Source organism: Oryx dammah, unplaced genomic scaffold (genome assembly GCF_014754425.2).
Source record: "Oryx dammah isolate SB20612 unplaced genomic scaffold, SCBI_Odam_1.1 HiC_scaffold_23, whole genome shotgun sequence".
Classification (NCBI taxonomy): Eukaryota; Metazoa; Chordata; class Mammalia; order Artiodactyla; family Bovidae; genus Oryx; species Oryx dammah.
The window spans coordinates 15,470,826-15,484,092 of NW_024070207.1; the positions used below are offsets into that span (position 1 = coordinate 15,470,826).

The 13,267-nt window shown below is 43.6% G+C and overlaps 1 protein-coding gene across 1 annotated transcript in view; it reads right to left on the reverse strand.

The window, feature by feature from the left end:
* The window catches only part of GUCY2F (guanylate cyclase 2F, retinal), a 94,104-nt gene extending 81,323 nt beyond the window's left edge, over positions 1-12,781 (reverse strand). Inside the window, exon 1 of the mRNA XM_040265062.1 lies at positions 12,052-12,781. Within this exon, the coding sequence (XP_040120996.1) occupies positions 12,052-12,781 (730 nt within the window). The remainder of the gene's footprint in view (positions 1-12,051) is intronic.
* Between the last annotated feature and the right edge of the window lie 486 nt (positions 12,782-13,267).

Sequence of the window (13,267 nt, forward strand, 5' to 3'; positions counted from 1 at the left end):
TTGTAAATGATATCTATCTTATGTCTTCAAGATGAGCAAGATGTTGAAACCTTGAGCTGAGGCTGAGGTATTTTCAGGGACTCTGATTAGGCAATAGGGAAAAATCAGATATGTCTACAGGCTGCAGTGTCTAACACTAGATGGGAATAAGAACAAAGATACCAAGTGGGAGGTAGCATAATGAAAGGCTTTGGAGTTAGAAGACCTAGGTTTATATCCTAATGTCACCACTTACTAGCTGTATGCCCACCCTTAGGTAAGTTACTTAACCTCTCTCTGCCTAAATATTTACTTCAGGGGATGGTAGTGATGACTGAAGGAGGAATCCATATAATGGGTTTAACACACAGTGCTCAATAAATGGTGTTTGTGTGTGTTAGTCTCTGGGTCATGTCCAACTCTTTGCGATCCCATGGATTGTAGCCAACCAGGCTCCTCTGTCCACAGGAATTCTCCAGGCAAGAATACTGGAGTGGGTAGCCATTCCCTTCTCCAGGGGATCTTCCCAACCCAAGGATTGAAACGGAGTCTCCTGATTGCAAGCAGATTCTTTAGTGGCTGAGCCACCAGGGAATTCCTCAATAAATGGACTATTAGTATACCTAAGAATAAGACACCTAGAAGAAGATGGGAGATTTTCCCATAGCCACTGTTGCTTTTTATTGCCTACCTCCTACAAACATACATTCTAACAGATGTTGACCAAGTGTTCCCACACTTACCAAGGCCATTATAGAAAATGAATGGCACTAACTCATACTCTGCTATAATAATATTACAGGTGATCTGTTCAATTTTTGAAAATCCCACTTCCTTATAATGGGAATTACTCTGCATTCACTCCAATTCTTCCTAGACTTATGAAACTATGTTGTTTGGCAAGGCTATGCTAGAATAGAGTGGATTGGCCACGGTTGAAGAATGGCAGCTAGATAATGAGACTGAAAGTCTTATATCCAATTTCGCCCTTGGCATGCTAAATGAGTTTAGTTTAAGTCCACTTGTGCTTCAGCACCCACATCTTTAAAATGTAGATTCCAATGCATTTCACAGGTACATTGAGTGGTTTAATTAGATAATGCCTGGCAAGTATTCTGAGCTCCTCGAAGAAAGGCAAAGACCCTACTGCCATTGGTAAATATTAATTATACATGCTTACATGGAAACTTTAATCTCAGGAACTGAGTATGCTTAAACTACGTTCAATGACTGATGTTGGGCATTTATATATTGCTTCCTCTATTTTCAAAAACCTTCTTTGCAGTTGTTAAATACCCCAGAAAATTTCTTCTTTGAGGCAGAGCTAGTATCCTTCATTTTTTAAGGCATACCTAGTAAGTTACGAAGTTGATTTAAACACCAAACACACACACGCACCCACACACACACCATAACTTGAATTTTCAAATGACCTTTAGCTCCTTCAATATTATTATCCTGAGAGGTTGTACGTATATTCTGATGCACAAACTTTCCGTTGACTACTCTAGGGATATCTCGGGAGCTAGTTCATGAGCCACACAAGGAATTCAACCTCCCTGATTCATAATCACACATTGTATAATGGGGAAATTGAGTGAACAGGAGGTCTGACAAGGCAATGATTGGATTTAGAAGAAAAAATAGGACCAAAGGTCCGGAGCTCCCTAAATTCGGCTATACCATTAAATACGACTCACTGTGGTCAAGTTAGTACAGTCACATGTCCACTGAAGGGGAAAACTGAGTTTTGTCAGGTGCTTCGGGTACCTGGCCAGTTCTTCCAACAGTATCTCTGGCAAGTAGGTTAGTATTGGCATCTTTCTTCTACAAAGACAGATTAGTTGATGAGACCAAGGTTACCCAAGAGAGATAATATTCATTTAATTAATTTGTGCATGCGTGCTGAGCTAAGTTGCTTCAGTCGTGTCTGACTCTTTGTGACCCTATGGACGGAGCCCGCCAGGCTCCTCCGTCCATGGGATTCTCCAGGCAAGAATACTGGAGTGGGTTGCCATGTCCTCCTCCAGGGGATCTTCCCGACCCAGGGATTGAACGGAGGTCTGTTATGTCTACCTGCACTGGCAGGCGGGTTCTTTACTACTAGCGCCACCTGGGAAAGGAATATTAAAATTACTTCACTGAATGGAAAACATATAAAACTAAGTGCTTCGTGTTGGTTAAAATACAACAAATATTTTAATGTACCAGGTGCTGTGGTGTGCCAGCCAGATGCAACCTTCAGTAATGAAACATTCTTTCTCCTAGCTTTTGGGAATGTTTGGAGATAATAACTGATACCTCTCTGGGAACTGGCCTCAGGTGAGGAGAACCACCTTTCCCAAAATTCTATCCCCTCAGTAGTGTACTGGAGCTGGCTCATGCTGGTTCACAAGAGCCAATGGTTATATTTTCAGGGATTTTCTGAGCTAATGTCATGTTGGTAGCTTGAAATTGGCCATGGTGGGCATTACAAAACCATGGGAATCAGCAAATGCTACAAATCAGATCTTTTCCCTCCTCCCCCATAAACTGGCTGTTAAACAATTATTAGCACACTGTGAAATGAAAATATCTCCTGCCATATTAATCAGCAAGAAATGTCACAGCCATCGATGATTTCTGGCCTCCAAATGTGAGTGAGGGTTCCCAAAACTGCAATCCACCGGATGCTGACGCCCCCACCGTGATTGCTGAGGAGCTGGGGGAATGCAAGAAGCAAGGTGAACAAGGAAACAGGATTGCCCAGAAGGCTGTGGTGCATATGAAAGGAGTGAATTCAGCGAGCCCAGAGGCTTGCATCTTCCCACACAGAACGCTAAATTCCTTCACTGGATACCTGATCTTTCTTGATCAGACTGCCTGCTCCCCTTGTAAACTTGTATATAGCCTGACTTCCCCTCCCGCAAACTCCTCTGAGCAGTTTTGTCAGAGCTACTGAGATGCTGTCTCCCAGGCTCGGAGTCCTAAACATTCCCACCAAATAAAATAACTCTCTACTTTCAGGTTGTGACTGTCTTTTTTAAGTCAACAACACTGCATGCCTTTCTCTGCATCAGCCTGTGCCCAGTGACTGGTCAATATGGAGGTATAACGGCCAACACTCCTTAATTCTGGACAATTCTGAAAGGCCATCCCAGCTCCAGAGTTCCTACTGGGACTGGCTGGGACCTTTGTTGTGGCTGCATGACAGTTTAATTTCTCTCTTTCCAACCCTACTGCTGTCTCTCCTTCACAGACATTGTCCTTGAAAGCAATCACCCAATAAGCTTCCTGCAGACAAGTCTCTATCTGCCATACTTTTTTTTTCCAGGGTACCAAGTTATGACACTGGTTTAGATCCCCACTGTACACTGAACTGACGTCTATCATGGCACTTACAAGATGTATTGCCCTTATTTATTATGTCAGCCTCTACTATGAAACCATGAGTTCCCTGAAGCAAAAAAAAAAAAAAAACAACTGTATTTTATTTATTTCTGTATCCTGGTATGTAATTATGCACCAAGTATACAATGAATATCTGAAAATTTCAGAAGGAGAAGTTATGAACTGGGTATCTTTTGTGGGTTCCTTGAGATGTGAGACATGGGCATTTCAGATCATTAGTATGGAGGAACAATTCAAAGGGATATTTGCTGGGCAGGTAGATACTAACATGCCTGTCTTTAATGCTTGTGCCATTAACTATGCTCAACACCTTACCCTCAACCTGAACCTCTACTTTTAATTTTCCTTTCATTGGCCCACACGGAGGTCATTTCAGGCAAAGAGTCAGAATTTTTATGACTGGAAAGACTCTTTGAGACCATCTACCTCCTCTTACTCCCTCATTATTTTACAGATGATGAAATGGAAGACTCAAGAGGGAACGATCATATTATACTCTATTTTTTGCAAGGTAAGACTTTGCTATTGAACATGATTAAAACCGAAAGCATAAATACTGAATTCAAACAACACCATCTTAATTTAATAGATTGTGTGCTTCGTGAATAAGGATTTATGGATGCATCTGTTCTACATGATTATTTTACTAAATAGCTTTATTATCTCAAAATGACATTCATTAAAATGGGATTTTACCTGTAAGTTGTCAGGAAAGGATTAGTAGACAGAAACCTTAAATCCTTGGCAAGGTCTGGGTCGACAGGTAATCATTGAATAATATTAATCTGTAAGTTTCCATCCTGATTGTTAACTGTCAAGCCACTTTATCGCCTAAACAAGGACCAGAAAATACATCCTCCTGAGATCCCATCTCACCAGGATATGATACTAGCACTTTCTGTGAGCCACCTGAGCCCCACTCAAGTTGTCTAACAGCTATGTCTTCATACTGTGGTACCCACTATGGCAGGATGCTCAAAACCCTTCAATGCAGCAGCAGGAAATGTCATGAAACTCTAGAAGCTCATTCCCAAGTCACTCAACTCCTACTTCTCTTCCTATATTAAAATACTCTATCTAATATTTCCTTGAGATACAGGAACTCTGTTTCTCCAAAAGCAAAGTTTATTTCTCCCAGATTCCTGGCTATAGAGTGCTTGGTGGAGGAACCTGAGCCCAGTCTCACACCTTGTGAGATGAAAATGTTTTCACTAGCTAATGCTGAAGAAGTTCTTGAAGTCCTATTCACACTGTGAACAGCCTACAACACTGAGCCTACAACACTGCTCCCAATCCACAGAAGCCCTCCATTCTACTGTCCTTGATTTTCATTTTAACCTTTTGTGGCATTTCCTACCACTAGCATTCATCTTAATCTATTTCATGTTAATGGATATTGAGAGAGATGGGAGAGAATAGCAGTCCAGAGTGGGAAGGGGGTGTCCAGTGTGATTTATCCCAGGTCTCACATTCCCCCAGGATTCATACCCATGGGGCCACAGCCTGATAGAGGTAGATTCACACCATTCTCCTCTCAGCTCTCCCCCACCCACTCTATAAAATGGATACATAACTAGAATCTGCATGTTTCCCAACCACCACCCCAAAGTGTGATTCAGTGCAGGATGCCCTCAAAAACCATACTTTTAGAACACCACAGTACATGATGTGTGGCTATTTCTATCAATTGAGGATGCCACACACATTTTTAGCCTTAAGTCCTGAGACCACCACTTACGTACCTGCCACCAGTGTTGAACTGGTTCAAGTAGCTTAGCATGCTGTCAGACACATATTACATTCAATGGCCATTCTGTCTGTATTAGATCATGCTTTTTCATACCCAGTAAAACTGGTATTACATGTACTTTTACTGCCTTCACATTACTGCCCAGCTTACATCTTTAATATTCCTTCATATCTTGCAACATATGTTTTCTTCAACTTTTCCTAAACTGCTATGCAGATTTGTGTATGTGTGTGTGTATGTTCAGACACACACAAGAGTTGTGTCTGACTCTTTTGAACCCCATGGATTGTAGGCCACCAGGCTCCTCTGTCCATTGGATTTTCCAGGCAAGAATACTGGAGTCGGTTGCTGTTTCCTTCTCCAGGGAATCTTCCTGACCCAGGCATCAAACCCTTGTCTCCTGCATTGGAAGGCAGATTCTTTACCACTGAGCCACCAAGGAAGCCCAAACGAGGGCTTTTAAATGCAGGAAGCCTAGATGTTTATAGATTTTTCTCTTGGGCTGGGTCTTCAATAATTATATCATCACTGATAGTGGACCCATTCATGAGAGCAAGTTGTCCTTTCACCATTCACATTGATTAACATTTAACTATACCAAATTCCCTATCAACACTAAGGTTCTTGGTCATAGTATTATACAATCACTATTGTTACTACTTTAGGAAAAATGGGATAATGTTTATCACTATGAGGCACTTAAAAGAATTTCATCAGTGGGCACAAAAGTTAAGCGAGAAAAATGGAAGGGCTGAATTATACACCATGGAACACAGGATCTCAAGTGAGTATGCCTTAGGGGCATTCCTCAAGTACACAAGAGGCAGTAGAGCTTAAGTCTTTTGTTAAACCAGTGAATCTCAAAGAATGATCCCCGAACCATCAGCATCAGCACTACCTTGAGCTGGTTAGAAATGCAAATTCTAGGGCCCTATTCCACTCCCCCCAAGTCAGAAACTCTGGAAGAGGGATGTAAGCCTTCCAGGGGATTCTGCCCACACTTAGGTTTGACAGGCACTACTTTAGATAAACCTGAATACATAGCCTAGCCCTCCTACTCACTAGTTACTGATACTGGACAACTATTTAACCTCTCTTAGCCTCCAAATCGGAGAATGCAATGGCAACCCACTCCAGTACTCTTGCCTGGAAAATCCCATGGACGGAGGAGCCTGGTAGGCTGCAGTCCATGGGGTCGCCAAGAGTCGGACACCACTGAGCAACTTCACTTTCACTTTTCACTTTCATGCACTGGAGAAGGAAATGGAAACCCACTCCAGTGTTCTTGCCTGGAGAATCCCAGGGACAGAGGAGCCTGGTGGGCTTCTGTCTATGAGGTCGCACAGAGTCGGACATGACTGAAGCGACTTAGCAGTAGCAGCAGCCTCCAAATCTCATCCATGAAAGTGTTAGTCACTAAGTCCTGTCCAACTCTTTGCAACCCCATGAACTGTAGCCCATCAGGCTCCTTCTTCAGGGGATCTTTCTGACCCAGGGATCAAACCTGGGTCTTCTGCATTGCAGGCAGATTCTTTACCAGCCTTCGTCCACTCACTAGTTATGTGGTATTGGGCAAGTATTTAATCTCTCTTAGACTCCAAAGTCTCATCCATAAAGTGCATTTAATAGTAATTGGCCTTACTTTACAGGGCTGTTGCAAAAATTGAATGAGATGGTCCATATAAAACCCTTGCAAAATGACCAACATATAATAAATACTCAATAAATATTAGCTTTTATCATTGTTGTCATTATTACTGGTGGTCTTTTTCTTTCTTTTTTTTTTTTTTTTGGTGTGTGTGCGTGTATGTCAAGAATCTTCAACAGATGGTAGAGGCTGGCCAGATCCATGACAATGAGGTAGTAATAAGGTATCTGATTTTGGAAGAACAAGAGAAGGACATTCTGACAGTGTCCTAGTTACTGAACATCATATTGTAACTAAGCATTCCCAATTTGGAAGGATTTAAAGGAATCCCCAAATGGTTCAACAGCCTGGTAAACCCAAATTGAAAGGATTTCACAATCAGCCAAGCATTGATAGGCAAAAAGGTGAGGAGAAGGGAGGAGGGATTGAAATAGCCATTTGAAAAGTTCTCTAAAGAGCTTTTCAGTGGGGCCTCCTGCTAGTCTTTGTGAGAATTAGCAAAAGAACTTCTGGGTAATTGCAATTCCACAGGTGCTCAGCCTGTGAGAGATGCTTTTTCCTGCCACTGGATCAAAACCTCCAACAGGACTCATGGTTTAAGGAGTGGAGAGTGAACGAATTTTGGCCCTCATGTCCACTCAGCTAGGTCCCCTTGTGTAGGGCACAACTTCCATAACTACACACAGCAGCCCTGACCATAAGTTGAGGCCTTTGTCTTTGAATAATATCTCTCCTTTATGACTTTTTCGGAAACAAAGATAACTGGTGATTGCCTCTGAAGCTTAAAGGAAACGAGCTGACAATCTGGGAGAAACGGAATACCTACTTCTCTGGGACTTTCATCTACCCCATTCTTTGATTTTAGTGATGTCTGTATCTACCTCCTTGTTGTGTGAGGTCCACAGGTGTTGTAAAACTTAGAAGACATTTCTCCTGGATAACCCAGAGGATTAAATGACATTATCTATATGCAAATACCTTGTAAACTGTAGAGTTTTCATTGTCTCAGTGGCAGCCTCTAATAACGCCCCCACTGTTTGCGCTTCCGAAAGCCCACAACCATTATTATTGTTATGATCATCTTTACAATTAAATTTTATCATTGTCTTGCTTTCATTTAAGCACAATTTAGACCAGTTTCTAAGAAAGCCATTCCTTCTGACTCCAGTAAGGTGCCAGTGAGCACTCATGCTTATGCTCATGTTTAGTCACTCAGTTGTGTCTGACTCCTGGCCCCTATGGACTGCAGCCCACCAGGCTCGTCTGTCCATGGGATTCTCCAGGCAAGAATACTGGAGTGGGTTGCCATTTCCTTCTCCAGGGGATCTTCCCAACCCAGGGACTGAACCCAATTCTCCTGCCTTAGTAGGCAGATTCTTTACAACTGAGCCACCCAGAAGCCCAGTGAGCACCAGAAACATAAATTTATGTGAAAGATAAGTGGCACGGCAGCCAGTAATAAGCTAGCTTTCTCTAACACCCTTCCCCACCACTATGTCTCACCGCCACCACCACCACCACTGTCCCGTGGGGCTGTGGGCACTGTTATTGTGAGCAGGTCAGACAAAATCAGTCTTCCAACTATTTCCATCACTTCCAAACATTGCCAGTCCTCTCCAAAGGAAGGGATCCCTTTCTACTATATTTTGTACATCCCAAAAGGTCCTACCCTGAAGGTTTGTTTAGGGCTCCATAGTGTTAAGAAGTAGCTTCATATCCAGCAGAATAAGGAAGAGGCCAGGTCCTGCCTTGCTCAGTCCTTCTCAGCTGAGGTCACCACGAAAACCTTAGTGCTTTTTCAGTTATGATAGTTAACAGCTAGGAATACTATTACAGTATTATACTATACTGTATAAATACTATATACAGTATTACCATATTTCTAGTCCCAGTCAAAAGGCACTAGAAAATCAGCTAGAAATGTCAACCACAAATTGGCACTTGTCATGGGTGCTTGCCATCTACCTCTACAAGGATTGAATCATGTGCCCCTCAAGCTGCTGACCTTCAACACCCCTTGAAGGAGTTCAGGGTGCAGAACAGAGATGAGGCACTCTGTGCTCCAGGAAACTGGCAGGACAGGTCCTCAGATAGTTTGATATTTTCAGGAAGCTAACTTTACGAGCCCAATTCTTGTATCTCCTCATATCTAGAAAAGCACTAAAATCATTCATGGTGATGGCTATTTCTTAAGACTATCAGAGGCTTCCCAAGACCAACAGAAGCTTTCTACAAAAAAAAAAAAATATGTGCTTGATTGCATGTACTCCTCCTTCACCAAAATCACATATACATTGTCCTTTCCCCCTGCCTCTTTGGAGCAGTTTCTCAGAGATATCTGAGGTGCTGTCTCCCGGGCTGCTGTCCTCATATTGCCCCAGATAAAACTTAACTCGCAACTCTCACATTGTGTGTGTGTGTTTTTTTTTAAGTCAACAGAGATTTGATCTAGTATGTGCTGAATCTGGTGTACTGTAACTGTTCTCCCTTGTTCTGTTGGCCCAATCCATACTCATTGGGGCTTCCCTCATAGCTCAGTCCGTAAAGAATCTGCCTGCAACGCAAGAGACCCGGGTTCAATTCCTGGGTCAGGAAGATCCCGTGGAGATGAAAATGGCAACCCACTCCAGTATTCTTGCCTAGAGAATCCCATGGACAGAGGAACCTGGCAGGCTACAGTCCATGGGGTCACAAGAGTCAGACACGACTTAGTGACTAAATCACCACCATACTCATTAGCTTCCAACTCAGTTTCTCACCAGATCTCCCATTCTCTGATGGGACCAGAGATGTGCCCTGAACCTCAGGCTTCGTGGCTAAAGTCCCAATACTCAATTTACATTCATACTCTGAATCCTGCTTCTCATGCTCCTATTGGCTTGTGCACTACTCTCAATGATCAAGTGGACACTAAGTTTACCTTAAAACTCACTCCTCTTCTGCAAATCCTTCTACCATATCCCACCCACCACTCAGGGCGCCCTCAGATACCAACAACTATCTGTGCCAAGTGTGAGTACCACACACTCTTGGCTACTGCACACCGAACTGCCAGAGGTCATACTCAGACCACAGATCAACCAACGGCTCAGTTTCCCTGCATCCACTCCCAACCTACCCACATTCTGATTCATGTTGCTGAGGTCCCAGCATGCCTCATCTGAATCTGCCTATGTTTTGTCAGAAACCCAGGGTAAAATCCTTGCAAGCACAGCTTTGTCTTCACTCACTTTGTCTTTCTGAGTCCTTATTGCACTTTCTGTTGCTTCTCTCCCTATTCAGGGTCTTCCTTTGCTCCATAACCACATACCGTCCTCTCTAGGTTTCCAGGATCCCACCTCCATTCTGCCCCCATCTACTCTCTCACCCCCATCTTAAAATTTTCATTCCCTTAGTGAGCTGATCCACACTGTTATACAGAAAACAATCTGACTAAACAAAGTCATATTAAGAAAAAATACCTGGTAACTTAAAGTAGGGAAAGTTTATTTGCATTTTCATGAACTTGAAGCAATGGTTCTTGACTCTAGCTTTATTTTGCAAGCACCTGGGAAGCTACTTAAAGTATCTTTGCTGGGCCCTCAACCACCAGAACATCAGGATATCCAGAGGAGGTACTCTGGCTCCACTCATTTTGAACAGATGCCCAGGTATTTCCAGTGTGCAACCGGAGTGAGAACCATTGACCTAAGGGAACGAATCTCTAATAGTAGGGCAATAATAAGCGTATTTGCTACCTCCCTGCCTCAAAAGAGTTGTGGGTGCTGAGCACTCAATCCTAACTTCTCTCAGTCTGAAAACCCAAAGAGCTTTGGGGCCTGGATTTATTTAACATTTCATGGTAGGGAACAAAATGTCATTTTAAAGAGTATACTATTTAGAATGGGTGGGATGTGAAATGCTCATGGAATGTAAACTTGCAGGAGACACTGGGCTTCATGAAGATTTATAACGTATTATAAAGTTATGATATTAAATATGTTAGCTTGTTTCTGGCATGACTCCTCCCTGGAAATGGTTTTATATCTTTGAAAATAATTTTGTGCTCTGCTTTGAAAGTATCAGGCTCTATTATGAAGTAATCAGAGCCACACTGATTGCTTAACATTTATAGGATCTTGTAGACTGGAGCTAGAAGCAGACTACTGTAGTTCCTGGAACTAAATATTCTTGCCCTCGTCCTCCCAAAATGATCATAAGTAAGGTCCAATACTGGAGACACTGAAAACTTAAACTGAGCTTCTGGGTTATAGGCCAAGCTGGACCATTCTCTAACAAGTGCATTGTTATGTTAAGGAAATGACTGGGACCAGGACTAATCCTAGAAGTAATCAGTTTGACAAGTAGTTTCTGAGCTATCTGTCTTAAAGTGATGGAATGACTGCAATAGAGGATGAGCAGTGTTCCCACAAATCGCTGCTACTTTCCAGAAAAAGGTAAGGTGGAGATTAAACAATTAGAATAAAAAAAAAATCAAGACCCAGTGTCACAAGGGCTTGCAGTAAGTATATGTAAAACACATTCATCTGATTTAAGAGGACCAGGAATTATCCTCCCCTTCCCCAAAATGCATCCAACTCGCCCTCAGTCAGTGGGTCAGTCCTCTGCTTCACAGTTGCTCCATGGTCTCTGCAAGAATCATCTTTGAACAGAAAACTTCTCTTGGAAGGAGAATGGTTACAATTTGGGTAGGTTTCTCATTTTAATATGCTTTCTTTTATCAGCCAGGTCCCTCCATATCAGCTCATTGTGTGCTGCAGAGAGAGAAAAACCCTGTTTTCAAGGACTGGAAAGCAAGAAGGGGTGGGTATGCATTTTGGAGTCCAGAGAAGACACGTTCTAAGTTAGAGGTGATGACCCAGGGGCACTGGGCACCTATAAGGGAAAGTACCCAGAAGGGAATCAAAGGTAAATCTCACTTCAGTGACTAGACTGGACAAAAATAAAGCTCTAAGAACACCCCTTCTCGGCTGATCTGAAACTGCCAAGGTCCTAAGAGCATGGATGGTGTGTGGCCACAGCTGCTTTTGATGCTCTCTCAGCCCCACTGAGGCGCTGAAAGCAGGCACTGGCACCCAAGGGCATTTGAACCACAGAGGTCTTTGTACTTGGACTCAGTTCATAAAATAGGCTCTGTTGAAGCAGGACAGTCTTGGGGCCTGAGTGTGATTTAAAGAGGGCAAATGCATGAAGAACTGGGGAGTAATGTGCTATCCTAGGCTGTGAGGGTCAGAAACCTTTCACTGAAGCCACATTGAAAGCTAAGCCCCGAGAAAGCACTCACTGCGAATTCTATCTGCCTGGCGAATCTGCTGGAGAGCTTTCTGGATGCTTTGGCTGTCTTGTCCTGTGGTCAGGACGACCCCTACTGGTAGGCCGCGGCTCCGAAGAGCACTTGCAACTCGATAGGCTGTGTGCACCCAAATGTCTTCATCTGAGGAAATGACTCCAGCGTGAGCCCACTGGAAATATTTCATGACAGTTAGCAGCACCTGGATGGGAGAAGGGAGGGTCCGAGAAAAAGTCGGGTGGCTCTTTTTACTGTCTAATTCATAATTCACGCAAGCCCAAGAGAAAATCCCTTTGTCCCAGCTGTTTCCCAGGAGCGAGGCTGCCTCGCAGTAGCCAGGGTTGGCAGGTCCAATAAACCCTGAGGCCATCTGGTGGTGGGAAATGAAACTGGCGAGAGCCCTGGAAGCCTGGCAGTCTTCATTGAAAATCACATATTCAAGAGAGTGACCCAGGTCAAAGGCTGGATCCTTGTTGATCCGCTCAGTGGCTAACTGAGCAGCAATCTCAGGCAGGGCTTTTGAGAACAATGGATCACAAGTCCAAGGGCCAACCACCCCTATCTTGTAGGGTGGTGCCCACACCTGCAGTGGGAGAGACATAAGGACCGAGAGCCACAAACACCACAGGAGCTTGAAAGATGCAAGGCCATGTTGTCCTCGCTGTCTTCCCAGAGTCACGAACCAGAGCATAAGGTGGGAGAAAGGCCAGGGTCCCAAGAACATAGCCCTCCTGCTTCCAGCAGGCTAATGAAGAAATTCTGCAAGGTGATTCTGTTGTTCCGAGATGGACAGTGGGGTGTCCAAGTGCCTGTCAATCAGAAGAAAAGGTATATTACTCCCATTATTCCTGAAGCTTCTGGAAATAAAAATTATGAAAGGAATGTGTGTGTTAGTTGCTCAGTCGTGTCCAACCTTTTGCGACCCATGGACTGGAGCCCGCCAGGCTCCTCTGTCCATGGGATTTTTCAGGCAAGAATACTGGAGTGGGTTGCCATTTCCTCCTCCAGGGCATCTTCCCAACCCAGGAATCGAGCCCGTGTCTCCTGTGTCTCTTGCATTGCAGGCCGATTCTTTACCCGCTGAGCCATGAAAAGAATGGCAGTCCCTAAACTGTAAGTTTCCCTCTCCGACCCTGATCAAACTCTTCCTGTTCCTCTAGTTCTTGTAATCCTTATCTCAGGAGATGACACCTCCATCTATACTTGCTCT